Source organism: Malaclemys terrapin, chromosome 3, assembly GCF_027887155.1.
Source record: "Malaclemys terrapin pileata isolate rMalTer1 chromosome 3, rMalTer1.hap1, whole genome shotgun sequence".
NCBI classification, from domain to species: domain Eukaryota; kingdom Metazoa; phylum Chordata; order Testudines; family Emydidae; genus Malaclemys; species Malaclemys terrapin.
This window is the reverse complement of record NC_071507.1, coordinates 41,114,951-41,135,175: the sequence shown is the minus strand read 5'-3', so window position 1 is coordinate 41,135,175 and position 20,225 is coordinate 41,114,951. Positions and strand designations below refer to the sequence as shown.

Below are 20,225 nucleotides of genomic sequence, written 5' to 3'. Positions count from 1 at the left end.
GGGAAAATGGTAGCAGATGAGAACTGGGGACATAACAGCATTATACATTCCAATAATTTGGAGATTAAAGACATTTAACACTGTACCACCCTGGACTATAAAACGTGACAGCAATTGGGGTTATGCAAGTCTGAAATCTGATTTTCAGGGCAAATGGTTAGGTTGCTTTTTAAGAACGCACACAATGATGGTACACATTCTTAGTTTTAAAAATACTACTTTCAGGTGCTTAGGTTTTAAGATCTCATTTATGATAAACATGGGGGGGAAGGGAGAGAATTTCTTGGCTAGATAAAGATATACGAAAATTTCTATATCATCTGGTTAATATTACTACTATATAAAAATAAATTATTACTCAACATGTTTAGATAATATAACTAAACACCATGGGTGGTTCTTGACAAGCATACTCACCCAATAAAAAGTATGTTAAAAGAAGATTAACACTGTCACCTTTTATTCCTGCTGTTAACACATTCCAGCTTGTGGAAATGTTCTCTATTGCAGAGGTCCTGCCCTCTCTGTTAGATCATGGCTATATCCCTTCCAACATCTGGTGATTTTTCCTCCCCAAAAATTTAAGTTCTGAACATATTTTTCTTTTGCAGGAAAATGTATCTTTAAGGAGGACTGTGTAAAAACATTGAAAGCAATGAAAAATCACAAGGGAGTATGAAACATAGCCATGTACTACAGAGTCAGTCATGATGGTGAACATCCAGTGGTCAAAAAGGAGAAAGAAAAGATGGGGCGGGGGGAAATCAAGAAATATAGCAGAAGTCTGATCAGAACCTCAAATTAAGTGTTTGCTCCTTCCTTTTTGCAAAGAGGCAGTGTGGTACAAAAGCTAGGGCACTGGCTGGGACCCTGGAATGTGGGAGCTATTCCCAACTCAGCCACTGACCTAGAGTGAGACAGTTTACCTCTAGGAGCCTCTGTCCTCCCTCCCATCTTGTGTGTGTTTATTCAGACCTTAAGCTCTTTGGGGCAGAGATTCTCTGTCTCACTATGTTTTGTACAATGCCGCCTCAATTTCCATTGGGGACTTTAGACACTACTGTAATACAAATGCTAACTATAGTTTCTTAAACTTTCCATTTTATGCTTTGCATAATTTTTTTTAAAACTCTGTTTACCAGTTTTAAATAAAAAAACTGAAACAGTATGGATGATGGAATTCAAAAATATAGAGGGTACAAATCAGTTGCTGTGTTTTATTTGTAACAGCTTCCATGTGAGTAGTATTGGAACCTGGTCTTGCAAAAAAACTTATGCACACGAGTAACTTATTCACATGAATAGTCCCCATGAAGTCAAAATGGAACTTTTCTCGCTGTTTTTTTCCTTCATCTGACAAATGTTTTATTTTGCTAGTGACTTTCTCTGTGTAGTAACAGTAGAAACATTTCTGCCTTTTCCCTCCTATAACTACTTTTCTCATACACTGAAGTCATTGGAATGCCTCATGTGAGCAAAAGTTACATGTCCAGGTATTTGTGGTATTGTACCCAGAATGAGAAAACAGAACTTTTGAGCCTCCTTTGATCACCTCTTCATTATAACAGTCAGTCTTCAATTTGGGGGTGGGAGAAGGACCCTCAGTTTTACTATTTGCTCCATATCTACCTCTTTGACTAGAAACCTTGGTAAGTTAAGCCAAAAAAAGTAGAGAGCAGATTATTTATATCTTTTTTGTTTAAGGGGTAGTATTTTTTTTATTATTTTTAATTCAGAATACCTGGTACTCAGCTCCTGCTGGAGTGAAATAAGGCACTAAGACTAAATTCCCATGAGCCATTGCTCTCTATGCCACTACATCAAATGGTTAAGGGCACTCTCAGTATAGGAAATGCAATATGGCATTTTTGAAAAATCTTCACACTGAATATTAAATAAGTCCCCGATGTTCTTGGCCTCACAGCTCAGAATTAGCTCTCTAATTCCCTGAAGTTCCAGACACTGTTGCTTAGATCCAGCACCGGATGCATTCTCTAGTACTCTATAAAAACCTAAATGTTTAACACTGGGACACAATGGAATGCCCATTTACTATTTGATTCACTTCACTGTGCACTGCTGTTGCAGGGTATTTAGTTTCCTTTTGCTTTCATTAAAGAGGCATTCACTAAAAAAAACTGACTTTACAAATCAATCCTTGGGACCCCTTCATTGTAAGGCTTGAGACACAATGTGATTGAAGCAAAACAGTTACTGTTCCTTAGATCAACAGAAATCTGCTCACCCTATCTCTAAGGGAATGCAGCTCCTTCACTACTCCAATACATTTCCACTGCTAGTATAAAAAAAAAAATAAACGGGGTCCAGAGTTCAGAACTGTGTGTTCATAATTTGCACATGTAATAAACAGGATGGCATGCATAATCCTGGGTGGCGGAGTGCACAAGTGGCCAATCAGATGCCTAACCGGCCAATGCAGACTCAGTCACTGCAACTGCATACACAATTGTGGTAAATGTGCATGCACAACGCTAAACATCTGGCCCAGAACCTCCAGAGGAAATCTGCACACAGCACATAGTGGAGCTCAAGGCTTCAGCCATCCCTCTCAGGAGATTAGAAATAGAAAGGAGAAACTACACTGCTGAGCTATCAGCAAATGCAGAGATGCTGACTTCAGTGTTACTACAGAAGGTGGAAGTGTGCACTAGCTAAAAGAAAAAGGAGGGAAATTCATTTAAAAAAAAAAAAAGTGTGTGTGTGGGGGGGAATAAATCCACAAATATTTTTTAGAGATCACTGACAAGTGTTCATGTTATCCCCAATAGGCCACTCAACGAGAGAGAGAGAGAGAGAGAGAGAGAGAGAGACACGTTCTACTTTTCACTGTATGGGCAGTAGTCACACCTCGTGTGGCAGATTTCTAATGTTGTTGCACTAGAAAGTGTAGTAAATTAAACTGTTTGCTAAGCCCTCATTCAGCAAAAAGCTTTAGTGCATGCTTCACTGAAGTCCTACAGTCTCTGTCTTATTCATGTCTAATGCGCTTTTCACCTAGTGTCTGGTGATATCAGATTTGTGAGTTAAATGAAAGTCAGAAAATACTAATCATCATTACTTTTCCTTTTGGGTTTATGAAGTCCCAATGTTTTAACACATAGTTAAGATACATGCTAAAGGGGGGAAAAGAAAAAAAAGATGATCCCATTGTACGTGCCTGTGGCCAGGCAACACCGCGCAGCTTCTTATTAGAACGTACCGCTTCAGTAAGTACCATACAGTGCTATTTAATCTACCGCAAAAAAGATACACAAATATATTTTACTTCAGAACAGGAAGAAAGTAGCTGCTGCATTTAAGCAACAAAACAAACACAAAGAAGCACAAATAGTAAAAAAACGGAAGGTAATAAATCCCTTTGTTTTAGTGGGATGGAAAATCCCTGCACTAATGTTTCAAATGGTTTGTTTTATTTCTGAGTATTGATCTTCCACGAAGGATGAAATTAATATTCCTGGATGACAGAAGAGGAATTACTGACAAGATACTACAGGCCTTCACCTTTCGCTGCTAGGTGTGAGCCACGCTGATTTATTAAACTATCCCAGAGTATGTGTGTATGTATACATCTTAAAAATGTAATTGCACTAAAACCAAAGGGATTTAAAAAGCATCACAGCACAGTTAGTAGCAAGAAGGGCAGCACTCACAGAAGATGAGCAGGGGGTGGCCACTTTTGGACTGCACGGTGGAGAGTAAGTCATCCTCATGAGAACTGGCATCTCGTCATCTGACACAGAATTGGCAGGCTTGTCTTTAACTGTGGTACTGTTGGTAGCGGGCTGCGCACTGGGCTCAGGCGACAGAAGCTTTACAGGGACAGAAACGGGCATGACGATAGGTGCGAGGCTATCCACCTCTTTAGGCGGCTGCTGTTGTGGTGGTTTCTCTCCTTCATCCTGTACAGACAATTACAGGCTTTCAGCCTCAGTTAGAGGGTTCCTATTGGATTTACAGACTATAAAAATAGTATGAAAATGTATTCATCGTGATCTGGAAAGGAATGGCTCTGGTGTGAAACAAACAGTTGCGCCCCTTCTCAGATTGCATATTTGGCCTGAATAAAATTGGCCAAATAATTATGACTTATACATAGGATTCAGCTTCAGTGATAAAGAACCATACAACATTTCTTTTAAAGATGACCTGCAAAGAGGAAAAATAGGTTTGTGCTTTTTATTGCTTCTTTATGCTGAAAGTAGAAGGTAAAAACATCTCTTTTCAAAAATATTTGTTTTTTGCATTAGAAATTCAGATCTTGTCTAACACAGAAGACAATAGACAACAGAAGAACTAGTTTGATTATGCCATCAGAGATACCAAGGCAGAAAAACCTGATTGAGAGGATAAGTTATTTTTAGTCAGGACAATTAAACTCATTTTGTGTTTGTTTTTTGTTAACATCTGTTTAACTCAACATTTGAGAGAAAAGCTCTCTGTTAAAAAGATTCAACACTCCTGATCCTTTAATTAAGACTTGAAAGCATTTCCAACATTTGTCAGTCACCCAAGGAGTCCAGCTAAAAATAAGGGAGACAAGACTTGTCATTCCTGAAATTTCTAATGTATGAAACAAATAGAAAAATAAAATTTAGTTTTGCAGGGCTTCTTTATTCATTACAAAAACACAGGCACAAAACATTTTTTTCTCCCCTTTGACAGTCACCTTTAAGAAAGGCTCTTGGCCTATGTATAGGCACAACTATACATATTTCCACTAATGTAGAGGGTAGCATAACTGAAACAAAATTGGGGAAAAAAATGTTGACAGAAAAGCAAAGCAAGCAGCAAACATTAACATGAAAAGAAGAGAGCCTAATAAAGTAAAATGAACGGCTACCTGTTTAAAATTAGGAGATGCTCTTACTCCTCCATGTGATCTCATGTGACCATTTAGTGCTGGTAAACTCTTAAATTCCTTCAAGCATATTGAACATGTTAGCTTGCTCTTTATATGGGATCTCTCAGGAAACGTTGCTTTGTTTGGGCCACTGTTTTTACAGGGAGATAAAGGAAAAATCAGTTTGCCAGATGCCAGATGTTCCCTTTCACTAAGAGCCTTTTATCTGAGGATTTCAAAAGCAATTTGTAATTAAATTGTAATTAAGCCATAAAGCACTTCTTTCAGGTAGGTAAGCAAAGAAACCAGGATATAGACTTAAAGAGATATGTGCTATAGCCTAGCTCATTGATTCCCAAACTGGAGGGGAAAGGAAGTGGTAAACAGGACACTCTCTCTCAAGTAGAGTTGCCAACTTTCTCATTGCACAAAACCAAACACCTAGCCCTGCCCCTTCCCTGAGGCCCCGCCCCCCTTCCCTGAAGTCCTGCCCCGCACTCACTACATTCCCTCTCCCTCAGTGGCTTGCTCTCCCCTACCCTCACTCACTTTCACTGGGCTGAGGCATGGGATTGGGGTGAGCGCTGTAACTGGTAGTGTGGGCTCCAGGGTGGGGCCAGAAATGAGGGGTTCAGGATGTGGGAGGGGGCTCCGGGCTGGGGTGTGGGGGCTCCAGCTTGGGGGGGGGGGGCGGGCTCTAGGATTGGACCAGGGATGAGGGGTTTGGGATGCAGGAGGGGGCTGCAGGCTGGGGAGTGGGACAGAGGGATTCAGGGTGTGGGAGGGGGCTCTGGGCTGGGGCAGGGGTGCAGGAGGAAGTGAGGGCTGTCTGGGGGTGCGGGCTCTGGGGTGGGGCTGGGGGGCTCAATGTGTGGGAGGAGACTGCAGGTTGAGGCAGGTGGGCTCTAGGGTAGGGCCAGAAATGAGGGGTTTGGGGTGCAGGAGGGGGCTCCAGGTATGGGGAGGGCTCAGGCCTGGGCAGGGGCACAGGCTTACCTCTGGCAGCTCCCAGTCGCGGCGCAGCAGGGGGGCTACGGCAGGCTCCCTGCCTGTCCTGACTCCGTGCTGTGCCCTGGAAGTGGCCAGCGGGACCAGCTCCTAGGCGGAGGCGCGGCAGGTGTCTCTGCACACTGCTCTTGCCCACAGGAACGCCCCCACGGCTCCCACTGGCGGAGGTTCCTGGCCAATGGGAATGCGGAGCTCGGGGCCGGGGCAGCAGGCGGAGCCCCATGGCCCCCCCACCTAGGAGCCGGACCTGCTAGCTGCTTCCGGGGCGCAGCGCAGAGCCAAGACAGGTAGGGACTAGCCTGCCTTAGCACCACAGCACCACCAACTTGACTTTTAACGGCCCGGTCAGTGGTGCTGACCAGAGCCGCCAGGGTCCCTTTTCGACCAGGTGTCACCTGGACACCTGGTCACCCGACATCTTGAGAGTCTCAAGATGTGGTCCACAATATAGACCATTACGGCCTAGAACCAGAACTGTATTTTAGTGACTCATGTTTCCCTACCCATCTAGCAATAACAAAAAAAGAGTGCCAGAACATGAGAGCCACTAACTGGCAGAGAATTGTGCTAGCATGTGATTCTCCTCATAGTACTGATGGGCCTTTAGAAAAACGAATCGATTCCTTGGTGACATTTGCTGCCAAAGATGGAAGTCTAAACAATATAGCATTGATCCACTGCGTAAATCTGAGCAGCATTAAAAGCATGCTGTCCCCCTGCCTTCACTCATTTTAAAGAAAAAGAACACTCCAAAGTAATTTAAATGTATTGCTGCAGAGATCGCACAATTTTACATCTAGTGTATACATCCTTAACCATGGCTTCACATAATAGTTTCCAAAACCAGCTGAGAACACCTCTATTCAATTGCAGAGCTCATTCATATTTAACCATAAAATAATTTCACTAAGAAATCTATGCCAAACTCATAATACCTTGGTTCAGGGGTCAGTGGCTGCTGCAGTCTGCCATCAGACAGTTGAATCTGCTATCAGAGGGGGGAAAAGAAAAGGTATTTTTCAAGCAATAGCAACATAAAGAGTCTTCACAGCTTTATTATTATTTATTTAATTATTTTTACTTTTTTTATGTCAATGAAGTGATGGTAAAAGGCTCTGAGACAGCCTTGGAGAATGCCATCCTACATTTATCCACAAAATGGGTATGCCTCTGAGCAATGTCAGTACAAGTTGCCCTACACTTACCTACTAACATGCTCCTCAGCCCTGATTACGTGATAGCATAATGGAGGGTCTGTGTCCTTGCTATTTCTGAGGAGCTACCAGGAAAGCTGCAAACTATTGACAAATCTGGTAGCATTTTTTGAGTTTGGGATATCTGTCCATCAGGAACTGGACTGACACTGCCAAACTCATTTTACACTGGCCAATGAATAGCCACCTGCTGGTAATAACTCAGCCTAGAGCAGTGGTTCTCACACTTTTGTACTGGTGACCCCTTTCACATAGCAAGTCTCTGAGCATGACCCCTCTTATAAATTAAAAACACTTTTTTATAAATTTAACACCATTATAAATGCTGGAGGCAAAGTAGGGGTTGGAGTGGAGGCTGACAGCTCGGGACCCCCCCATGTAAATCAGTGACCTAGAGGTGAAAGACCCATTTCCAGTCCCTTGAAACATCTCAGCTCTGCCCATGCCCTGATCCATTGAATCCCCTGCAGTTATTTCATTTGTGCGCAGTACAGTCATTATTCAAAACAAGCCTGCGTGAATGGAAATCTAAATCATTACATACCTGAGGCCAAATGGCACTAGGAGACTCTTGCTGGGACCCTTTGTTATTTAGATGGATACCCGAGGGTGCTAAAAGAGTCCGATGAGAGCCAGCGTTACCTACAGAATTAATTTCCTGCCGTGTAGTATCCTCTAGTGCCTCTGCCACACTCAGGCCAACGTGGGAGTTCATCAGAACTTGAGATCTATTGTCATTCTGGTATTGCTTTTGCGCATCGGTGTCTTCTTGTTGCTGCTGTTGTTGCAATACACTTTGTGGATACAAATGCCTATACTGCTGCTGTGGATCCTGGTAGAAATACTGAGGCATTGTTCCCAACTGTATAAGCTGTACAGGATGAGCTTGATCCTGGGAGTACTGGTGTGTTTCATGCACGGTTTTTGGGTCAGAATCCCTATGATAGGCAGGAAGATGCAGTTGCATCTGTTGTTGTTGTTGTTGCTGCTGCTGCTGCTGCAACTGTAACTGCTGCATAACTGGTTGTGTTTGATAATACTGAGCTATTTGCATTGGACACTGCCTCTGCTGTTGCTGCCGACTTTGTTGCTGTTGCTGCTGGATCTCTTGTATTGAGAGCCGCTGCTGTCCCTGCTGTGGCTGTTGCTGCATATAATATTGAGTCTGCTGCAACTGTTGTATCTGTTGCGGTAACAGCTGCGGAGACTGCATTTGTTGCACATGTGGTTGTCCTTGTTGCATTGCAGAATGCATTTGTAGCTGAGATAAGTGTTGCTGGTAATCATAATACAACTGTTGTTGGTGCTGCATGACTTGCATTTGCTGCTTTTGCTGAGTGCTTGCAAAATTCTGGTGTACTTGCTGTGGCCCTTGCTGATATCTTTGCACAGTGGAAGTTACAGATTGTTGCTCAACAGCAGGCTTCTGAGACAGCAGCTGTCTAAGTGCACTGTCACTGGCATTATCCATCACTGAAGACTGAGCATGCAAGACCTGAGCCATATTGTTGACTTGAATTCTTAAATTTTGGTTAGCGAATACTTGTGTAAAGGAGTCCAATTTATGTAAAACTCCACTAGTAAGTTTTTGTGACCGAAGTTCATTGGCTTGAGAATAGGAATATTGGTATCCATCAGCAGATTCACTCTGCCCTAACGGGCTCCACATGGCATTCTGATTGTTCCTTACCGGAACGTGGTTTCCTGAGCCAGTATGTGTCCAACTTGTTTGTCTAGAGGAGTCCACTGACCCAATGTTTTTTGAACCTACATTCAAAGCTATGCTGTCTCTTGAATCCTGGGGGAATTGGGGAGAGAGGGGAGAAGCCTGAGAAGCATCCATGCCTGATGTTCCATAGCTGTGATTTAAAGGGGGGAGAGAGTTCATTTGGTGTGGTTGGTAATACAAATTCTCATTGCTGTTGGCAGTGTGGTTAGGTTTGTACAACTGCTGGTCCCCCATTTTTGGTCACCTTTATCCTGATCTTACAGGCACAAAAACCATAAACTTGTAGACCCTGAGATATTCCAAGTACGGGGAAAAAATTGCTAGAATTTGTTATTATTCAGCTTGTCCATTTACATTACAAGGACTAATTCCTTCTGGTCTGTTTGCAATTCCAATTTCAGATTAATGCTGCTTCACATCTTTGAAAAAGTCCAAAACACAAATCTTAAATGAAAACAATAGATTCACTATGCCAGGTACCTGTGAAGTGAGAGAGAAATAGTTTAAGTGCATTCTACACAACTTTTGCTGTTTCCTTTGATGTAACAACAACCTAATGGGGAAAAAAGATATAATCTTATGAACAGCTGTAGCAGTTGGGCTATTCCATAGCAATTGGATTCCTTCATCTCATCCCTCTATTCCTTTATTTCATCCCATTATAGTGTTTCTACAGTTCTCTTGTAAAATCACTTTGCTTCATCAATGAAGGTGTGCTTCCAAAACCTCTCCTTTACACACACACTTTTACTTAGCTGGCCATATATAGCGCTCAGGTGCAGTTTTTAACCAGAGACTAAACCAGGGGTAGGCAACCTCTGGCACGCGTGCCGAAGGTGGCACGTGAGCTGATTTTCAGTGGCACTCTCAGTGCCCGGGTCCTGGCCACCGGTCCAGAGGGCTCTGCATTTTAATTTAATTTTAAATTAAACTTCTTAAACATTTTAAACACCTTATTTACTTTACCTACAACAATAGTTTAGTTATATATTATAGACTTATAGAAAGACCTTCTAAAAATGTTAACATGTATTACTGGCACATGAAACCTTAAATTAAGAGTGAATAAAGGAAGACTCGACACACCACTTCTGAAAGGTTGCAACCCCTGGACTAAACTATGAGAAAGAGACTCATTTCTAGTGTTCCCAGTCTGCTAGTCAGAGACAACAGACACGTGTATAGTAAACTCTAATTCACAAACTCCTGAAGATATCACAGATGGCTCTACTATGTCTGATAACACAACTGAAAGGAAGTGGTGGCTTGGAATCCAAGTGCCAGCACTGAGTTGTAGTAAGGATGGGGGAAGATGGGGGACAGTATGATTTAATTCTGATTCAGAATTAACATAGTGGCTCCAACGCCGCCACACAACATCAGGGCTTGTTTTATTCCATATTATCTTTACAGTGGTGTGGAATGAAGAACAAGAAGTCTGCTATTGGGTTGAAGATACAGCATTGTGTACATCTCTGAGGAGTAATATGCAAGGCTAGTGTGCTTGTTAAAGTGACAATAAAATCAGAAGAGCGGTTACACCAATCACCTCTGTACACACAGAGTCATTTACTCATCTTTGATATGGACTTTTAGTAATTGCTAAGACAAATCAAGCTGTCCAAATTGTCAAGTGGTAACAGCACGTATTTGTCACAAGCAACCTCTTGATGTATCTAGTAGGTACCAAGTTTAACTTCCATTCTGCCCTCTCCCTTTCCCCCCCGCCCCCAGGTTGTCCATCAGTCCCTTAATATTTTAGCAGACTGGTTTATCCTGAATGCTTACAAGATAAGGATGACAAATGAGAACTGTAATTCAGTGGGAATTAATTGATTTAAAAATGTCTACTGTTTTGGACGCAATTAAAAAAAGAAAATACATTTGTGTGTTCTTGGGATGTCTATCATTTTGTGGACGGGAATGATCACACACTCTCTCTCTCTCTCCACACACACACACACACAAACTTGTTGCGAAGCAGTTAGAGTTACTACTACACACAGGCATCTACATGCAGCATAAGGATAATGTAAGTTTATCTCTGCCCTCTCAACCCATCCTTCTCCCAAACCTAACTGCTCCCCATCAAAGATTGTGTCTTAAGATTTAATTCTCGGGGGGGGGGGGGGGGGGGGGAGGCTGACATGCAGGGGCAGAAGTGCAGGTGCTGATGAGGAACATTTTAACCATCACCAGTTGCACATAAACAACACATGTTTATACAATGCTGCACAAACTCTTATGCCAGGTGCAGTCCATAGAACCTTCTCCATAGTAGGATAACAGTATTACCTCCAAAAAACCTGATCCATTGGACCAGATAACCTCAGAATACACCTCCCTACCAAATTTTTGTAGATGGACTTTTCTGGGGGGGGGGATGGGGGGGGGGGGATACCAGTCAACCACAAAAGGTCAGCCAGCCCAGGAGAGATTTCAGCCACAGCAAAGCTTCAAAGACTTCCTATTAAAAATTATGAAGAGAAACAAAACCTACACAGAATATTCAAAGGGCATAAACATGGTGTATTCTTCACACCGATAAGCCACCTACTGTTAGAGAAAAACAGGAATGTATATCTAACACCTAACTATGGAACAGTGAGCAGGTGCTTCCATAACATACAGAGAGTACAAGAGAATACATGGTATTTTTGCTGTGTATAAAGCATAAAAATGGGTTAGGCAGCTCTCTCTGTTTATTAATAGCGCTGGTTTGTGTTGCATTCTGTAAGAATTCTCATGCCTGTTAATTTTTTTGAGGTGACAAATATTCTTTTTTAGTCACTGGTTATGAGTCATATTACTGACACAACTAATGAGTGTAGCCCAAGTGTCCTCCACAGATAATTAAGTACTAACAGACTATTACAATTTCAAAAATACGAGAGAGTATTAAAGTATGTATAATTCTTCTCAAGGCGGCAGAGAAAATCAACATAATTTATTTACAAAAATGAATTTACTGGCCAAAACCCACATTTGAGAGGGGAGTGCCAGGGCAGCAGACATTACTATCTACTGCAGCATCACTGCAACTAGCATTATGGTCAAGAGGGAATTCCATCTCCCTGGAACATCCATCAGACCCCATTTATTATGGCTGTAAGCAGGAAGTGAGGAGTTGGCCCATAACGTGCAAGGGTATCAGAAAACATTGTCAAAAACATAAAAAGGTTTGTATTTAAGAAGTAAGCCTGAATGTCTCATATATGTTCGCAGACACTCTCTCTCTGCAGCAGACCTTACAACTTACCTCCAGCTTGGGAGGTGGGGCATGTGGTCCTCTTGTGTATAGTCTACAATGTCGCCATCACTGTCACGCAGATACTGATTACTTGTGTACCAACCTGAAAAAGTTATTATGAAATATTATATTATTATGCCAACTACTGAGTCACAGAGCGAGTAGAGAATTCAGTAACTATAGAAATAAATTGTAAAATGAGCTCTCATTTGCTTAAGAAGCTAAACTATTCCTTCACATCTATATTAATATCAACACACGTCCCTGCAAGAGCAGTATTTCTGAAAATATCTTGAGGCTTCTAGAACTAATGACTTACGGGCTTGATCCTGCATGGTGTGAGCACCCTCACCTTACACTGGCTTCAACAGGAGGGGAAAGTATGCAGCACTTCACAGGACTGAGCACTAAATAGAGAGCAGCGTTTTTCCCTATTACAAGCCATTAATTAGACTCTAGAAGCACTGAGGAACCTGATCTCTGATAAATTAACTGAGAAACTTTTGAAAGTGTAATAACAGAGTTTACTTCCCCACCTATGAAAGAAATAAAAATAATATAACTACTTTTTATTTAAGAGCTCATGCCTGAAAGCCCTGGCGTGTCTTAACAATAGGACAACAATCAATAGCTACCAAAATGGCAAAAAATGAGCCAATGCTCAAAGAAATCCTAGAATCACTGTATGCTACAACTTCAGCTTCTACATTCTGCAAAATACATTTCTACAGTCACCTATCAGACATTTTGGTACTACAGAGATAGCCTAACGATGAGAGCATTAAATATACAGAGATAAATAATTAAAAAGAGTAACACTGCCATCACCACTATTTCTGCAAGTTACTTGGCAAGAGAAATATCCTCTTAAAGACTGTGGGTGAAATCTTGGCCCCTTTGGATGGGAATTCAATAGATTTAAATGGGGACAGGTTTTCACCTCAACTCTCTTCCCAACCTACTAGTCCCCGTACTGCTTGATTGTATAAATATTCCATTCTGAAGACCACAGGAGAAGTTCCATATAACAGTGGTAGTCCACAGACCATAGTTTGAGAACCACTGTTATAAAACACATACAGTTCTATCCCAAGCACACCAAAATAACCATCATATATTCCAACTCCCTTCCCCCCATTCACACAAATTAAAAAGAAAATAAATCTTCAGTCTTCCCGGGAAGGATGCCACAAATTAATTCTGGCGTACATTAAATGGGAGAATATTTCAAAATTGTGGGCTCTCAAAAAAAGGAGACCTTGCTTTTCTATCCTCTCTAAATTAGATTATCAGACAATCATTGGATCCAAATGTTTTAATCACAATGTGGGAAGTGGGGCAGTTGGCAGTTCTTTAGGGAGATGGTCCTGTATCCTTCCCAGCTTTATGTACAAAAAACAGGCTCTTAAAAACACACTTGCTGAATTATTCTAGATGTATAAATAATAGATGGGTCACATTTATAGACCTATACAGCTGCCTGTTTGGTTCCCATTTAAATTCCAGAGCAAAATATTAATTCAAAAATAATTCAGTGTTAAAAACTGAGTGGGGAGGCTGGGGAACAGTACTGTATGCCAGTCGGGTTTCGATTTCTACAAAGCTAATGGAGAATTAACATAAGATTGCAGGACAGAGAAAGCTGAGGCAAGCAGACCCATTAAGCCACAGAGCTACTAAAGTAAAGTAAGGACCTAAACTGCCCAATGCTCTTCATGGCTATGAATCAAAATGTAATCAGATCATATGTATTATCCATTGTATATCAGGTTTTTCAGCAGTCATATTAATCAAATGTCTACACACTTTTATAGGTGCGATTTCTCATAATTAAGAGTTAGCATGAAAGAGAGGACTGAAACAATATATATTTCCATACTTTGGAAGACAGGTGCAAAAAGGCCTCCATGCTGGACAGGATCTGTAGGATTCATCTGGCATTTTTAATTAATTTCACTGACAAGCAATAGAGTTTTAAAGATTGTAAATTCCTTGGCAGCAGAACCTTCTGTATTTTGTCTTGTACAGCAATAAACATGCGGTCATACTTTAACAAAGAATAAATAAATAAATAATGTAAGACTTCTCTCAGCAATCCAAACAATATTTTTATAGAACTTAAATCAAGAAGTTTGTGTGTATATAGGTGCTTCCTTGCTCCTCCCCTAAACTGGAAACAGCTCGTTAATGTGTCTTGATCATGCTTCACTACCCTTCAATCTGACAGAAGGGGACATAGCGTATTTGTTTCTGATATTAGAATATGAAGTTTCGTGCCTATATAATAAGATTCCAGAATTGTCACTCTACTCTGAAGCCCAGAATGCCTGGAGTCAATGTGAAGTGATGGAAACAGCTACAAGCTAGGTTGGAAGCTTTTTGTTAAAATATCACCAGGCTGAATTATCACTGGGTTCACAATCTTACTATCCAGTTTGTTCTCAGTTATTTTGACTTTACAATTACACCCGTTCAGAGTACAGCTGTAGTATAGCATATATTTATTCCATGCCAAGAGTCCTAAACCATTGTGATAGCAGAGGTAACTCAACCAATCACCACCTTTATTCTACAAGTAATTTGCATGCAACAAGTTTCATGGGTTGTATGAGAGAGACTACACAGATGGTGGATTACGTGGCCCAATTGCCACATCTGTGCAACAGCATGGGCTTTCAGCTACTAGTATTCAATAATGGTTAAACTGAAACTCATGGGATACTGATCTTCTGATGCTCTCCCTCATTCTTTTCCATATATACTAAAGGCATTTTGAATTTGCTTCATACTTTGCATCAGTGGAAGAGTAATAGGATTTCCTTATTCAAGGCTATATTACATTTCTCTATGCTACTCTGACACCGGGTTCACTCCCACAATGCTTCTTGTAGCTAGTTCTCCACTCCCAGCTTCTTTTTTGCATATACAATAAACATATCAGAAGTAAATGTAGTGCATAAACAGAATGGAGATCATGTAACACCATGAAAAGATGCTATCTGGGTCAGCCGTGAGACAGGTGTGAGGAAGGGAGCCAAAGACGTTTTATTTTTCCTAAATAGAAATTCATTTGTCAACCTTGAGGACATGTAGGAACACGGTAATGCAACTGGAAGATTTGCTGTCAGGAACAGGTAGTGAAAATTTGGTCCGAGGTCTGGGAGTTGCTCTTTTAAGTCTTGGACGGTGCCAAAATACCTCTATTGGTCCAAGGGAACAGTGACCATTTCAATACCGTATATCTCACGACCATTAAGATTGGAAACATATTTTTTTCTGTTCTTGATAGTTCAGGATGGCTGTTAGAACCAGGCCCAGTGCTGCACACCATCTCAAAGGTTCGTAACTCAACATAAAAAACGATATAGAGCATTAAGCCCTAATTCTGGAGGATCATGGGAACATTGGCAGCTATAATAATTCCAGAGTTGAAGAGAGGCTGGAGGGGAAGCAAAATGCTAAGTGGGATAATCCGATTTTCAAGTCTGGATATCATGAAATCTACTCATTTTTTAAAATACGTTTTTAAAAATTAATGATGCAAGTGTTCAGTAGTTTCACACACCCTGAAAAAATAGTGTATCTTCTTTTACAGCAAAGCTCCTTGTTCCAGTGAAGTATGAAAGGTTGTTGTAGTCTCATGTGGCTGCTGACATCATAAGCAGTTCCTGTTTTTATTCTTTAAGAGGAACTAGAACATCCTAACTAAGTTTAGAAATTATTGGATTGGGTGGGGGAAAAGAATCTAACATTTTCTCCATTTAAATCTATTTTTGAAAAATAACCGATCATCTCCTCTGGAAAGCTGCTAAAAAAGAGAAAATATATATGGGGAGAATTTCCTCTTCTTTTGATAGATAATAAACAAAATGTTCTCAAACTGGCCAGTTAATTTAAGCTTTTCATAGAATTACCAATGTTCTTGTAATCCAAATGGAAGAGGTTAATTTCTAGTCAAGATTATTAACTCAATTTAGTGAAAAAAGAGATAGTTTCTTCATTCCAAAAGAAATTGGGGGCATTTCTGTGACTCTCTCATTTGTCATCTTTGTTGTTAAATTGCTTCTTTACTTTCAGATGAATCAAATAATTCTAAGCACTGCAAGTGAAATCTTTATTGTATTACTCATATACAAGGTTAAGATAAAATTACAGGATTGCTTCAAAATGTGGATGCAAAAGATCGTTACTACAGCCATAGAGAAGGGGCTTGAGTGGCACGTTTCCCAACTGTTGAAGAACCAGATAGGATTTAATAAAAGATTGGTTCACCGTTGATCCAAACAAGATGGTTTTTAAATATTCTCCATTATGCTGCTGCCCATCTGATCAATGGAAGAAGTAGTATTTGAACTCTTTTTTGGGGGGGGGGGGGGGGGGGAATGGCGAATGACCTCTAGTGATCTGGGTGTAGAGAATGTTTACGTAAACAGTTTTGTAGCCCTCTCTACTGAGATTTATGCCAGGGATTGTGCCGTAAATTTGCCTCCTGTAAGATATGTACATTGTAGGGGAATTCATCAGGTTTTCCCTAAGGCTTATCTTTTATTTATTCCTATTCTTGAAATCCTAATTTTTAGAAGAGACGATTTGCCAAACTAGATCAAGCCACTGCAGTGGAGACTCCTCCGGGAAGGCAAGCTAGACTTTGCCTATCCTTTTTGTCAGGCATAGTATGAGCTCTATTCACTGCTGCTAACTGGGGCTGGGCACAGTTTTGAATGTCTTCTCCCTTTCAGATGCCACCAGTTAGTATCCTGCCTCTAGCAGTGACCAACACTTGTTTTAGTGCCAGGCAAATATCTCTAATGCACTTAGCCAACTGGGCAATGTTCATGTTCCTTCTTGACCCCTGCAGGTGATCTGATTATGCCTGAAGCTTGAGTATGGATTGTCTTTTTCTTAGCTTCCACAAGTACATATGCTGTTAAAGAGTCATATTACATTATAATTTTAAAATTAATCATTTTCTATACTTCTGTATTGCTTATGATTGTACTTGCAAAATGCTAGGATTTTTCAAGACAAACAAGAACAAAAGGTTCCTATCCTGAGGAACTCACATTATAGGGACAGACAGGTGAAATACAGAAGAGGTTAGGAGGAAATGGGAAACAGCATATACAATTATGTTTTCAAAAGTGACAAGTCATTCTGGATGATTCACCTGAAACCACTTTAAAGTGACTGATTTTCAGAGGATACTTACTCAGAACTTTCTGAAAATTGGGTACCCAAAAATTGAGGTACACAAAGATCACTAACACTTTTGAAGATTTGGACCATAACTCCCACCCCAACCCCCCCTTTTTTAATTTTTAGTGAGTGTACATGTCATCTTGGTTTGCAGTGGGCAGTGCAGTAGATAGATGTTGGTCTTCAAAAAGAATTAGATGTAGTAAGGATGGGGGCCTTGTATATTGTACTTATATTACTGGGATACATAAAAAGCTTTTAGATGCAGCTGACATGAATATAAATGTAAAAGAAACAAGTCAAATTTTCCAAAATAAAGCCCTTCATTAAGGATGCAAAGAGCGAGACGCCTAGCCATTCATAGAAAGCCAAAATGAATTAGCATCATTAGAGAGTTTATAAATCGCTGTGACCCAAAGACCTCTTGATGCCAACTGGCAGAGGGCACAGGGTAAGGGTTACAGGGATCCCCTGGATCTGGTATTTACATTTTAGTTTACCAAAGAGCGTTATGTAAGTGTTCTACTGAAACCTGTCTCACAGTGGTCGTCATCATCTTTGCAAAATGCATGTGCGGATAATATGTAAGGAGATAAGTATGTAGATTGGAAATTATGTTCTTAAAACCTTGAAGTTAAGGACAGATCACCCAGAGGCAAAATGCTTTAAGACACGTTCCACCAGAGAAGAGGTGGGAGACATTTCAACTTCCTCGTTGACCATCATGAATTGTGTGCTATTTAACACCCGTGAAAGACTCATGACTTTGGGAAAAAACTTAATTTTTCATTTACTATTTCATTTTTCCGAGTACGACAGTGCTCCAGCTTCCTCAATCATAAATCCACTTCTGCAGTTATGTAACATAAAATTTTATGCCAAAGCAACAGTAGTCTGCAGAACTCTAAGGATCAGCAAAGAATAAGAAAATGTTGGTACAAATTTTCTCTGCTCGTGTGGAATAAATCTACACAGGCTTCCATTAAAAACTGGACATCTACCATCTGCACGCAGCATCTAAGTTTAATACAATATTTCCAATTCTATGTATATAGAGAATATCACAAATGCCAATGGCAAACGATAAAAGGTAAATACTGAAGTGCAATGTCCTTTTTTAAAATGGCATCTAATGACCAGGAATGCATACAAATACATTTGGCAGTCTTCCCACAATTCTGATCAACTTCACTGATGGCAGGTTTGACTCATTGAGATTTGGAGGTTTTTTGCTGGTATTTTTGCCATTATTTCTATTACAATAAAAGGCTACATAGAGCATCTGATTATCTAAATTGCTGGGTCATGATTAAAGAACATTTGACTGAAAGAGTAGAACTAAACATCCTTATAAATGAGAGGAAAAAGAAGAGAGCAATATATATATGTATATTACACACAATGATAAAATATTAAGGTTTCAAAGTCAAGTACTCAAAAGTTAGAAAATGCCACAATTAAGGTTGCCATTGAGATTATGTGACAAGATAAAGGTGATGCAGTCTGTAGAAGGTTAACAAGTCCCTGCCTGTCATGTGACAGCTGAGGGTGGAGTATAAAAGGAAGAAAAGCTGGATCGAAGAGTTTCCTCTCTTCTTTTAGACCCTTAATGTTGGTAAAGCTTAGAGACATTTTTGCTGTGTTTTAAATTGCTTTTTTTTTTTGTGCAACTGATTTGCGGACAATAAAACAAGCCATCAAGAAAGAGCCTTGAAAAGACTAATTGCTTGGAACTTTACTCCCTTTCCCCAACTGTAAACTGGTGGGAAGTTTTATCTGATATCCTGGGAGGATTTAATGAATGGCAGAATGGAAAAGCAGGGAGATAGAGACAAGCAGTCCAACACAGGATGAAATTTGTTGGTAATTAAATTAATTCAGAAACAAGGTCCTGCGTATACACACATTCACAAGAGAAGTAGGGGATATTGATCTAGTATCTAAAATATTTTCTCAGCATTTTCACATTGCTGGGTTATCTGGCTCTTCTGGCACAATACTTTGCATGAAAGTAAGAAACTGGTTCATCTAAAATGCAGAATGTAAATATATTCTCTGTAATTTTGAGTGTCCACTTGTCTGAGGTCACAGAGACACTGTTGTAAAAGAAATGTATAATCGTCCTACAATCAAATGGATCTGAGCCAACTGGACCTCAAAGTTTTGGTTGCAGAGCTGTGGCAATAGACATTCTAAAGTCTGGTTTGCCTGAGCTGTTTGGCTGGTTGCAGTAATATCTTCTATATTCCATTTATCTTTTTCTCTCTCTTCTCGAGGCATTAGAATTTTGTTAAAATCTGCCTACTCCCACGTCTGCATCTAAACAGGCGTCTAAAAATTGTTGCTTTAAACAGTTCCTGTAGGTCTTTTGCAAACATTAAAAGAGAAGCTCTCACCTCTTCCACAAGAATCAGACAACATACCTCATTTAAGCACTGTCTTAGTTGAGGTGATCCCCAGTCAGTGTTCTCGGGTGCTTAGAACTGGGCCAGATTTCACAATCTATGAAAGGTTCTGATCTCGTGCTTTGGAAGCAATCATATTGCAAGTACCAACAATTTCCTTCATCTCATTTTTCCTAACTCTTTCTTTTCTACTATATCTCTAGAGAATAGAATAGGCTATTTTTATAAGAACATTTTTCTGGACTTGTTTTAGTTGGCTATTGTAAAGTTTCAGAGTGAGCCTATTAAGAGAGCTATACTTCTCAGGACTACACTTCCCCATAATCAAAGTGTTGCAGAAGTTCTGGTGTAAGAAAAGCATTTTTATCCTGTCTTAGAAATTTTTTAAAAGGAACCCCAGAGGTCATCTTAACTTGCTCAGGACCTTACAATAATAAATGCATTGCTATGTATCAATCATATAACTAATCTCATCCCTGTAAACTGTCTTCCAAATCAAATTCAGACTGCGTTTGATGAGGACATGAAAGCAATCTGACCTCTCTCTTCAGAATATGTTGTC

The 20,225-nt window shown here is 40.3% G+C and overlaps 1 protein-coding gene across 5 annotated transcripts in view; it reads right to left on the bottom strand.

The window, feature by feature from the left end:
• Window positions 1-20,225, bottom strand: part of TRERF1 (transcriptional regulating factor 1) — a 139,554-nt gene that overhangs the window by 26,868 nt on the left and 92,461 nt on the right. For 2 of the 5 annotated variants that reach the window (XM_054021832.1, XM_054021833.1), the window contains 5 exons: window positions 12,072-12,165; window positions 7,628-9,292; window positions 6,805-6,857; window positions 4,862-5,012; window positions 3,672-3,920 (listed from right to left, as the gene is read on the bottom strand). In XM_054021832.1, coding sequence (XP_053877807.1) covers window positions 3,672-3,920; window positions 4,862-5,012; window positions 6,805-6,857; window positions 7,628-9,046 — 1,872 coding nt within the window. In that variant the 5' untranslated portion in view covers window positions 9,047-9,292; window positions 12,072-12,165. The remainder of the gene's footprint in view (window positions 1-3,671; window positions 3,921-4,861; window positions 5,013-6,804; window positions 6,858-7,627; window positions 9,293-12,071; window positions 12,166-20,225) is intronic. The other 3 variants (XM_054021834.1, XM_054021836.1, XM_054021835.1) reach the window with 3 other exon arrangements.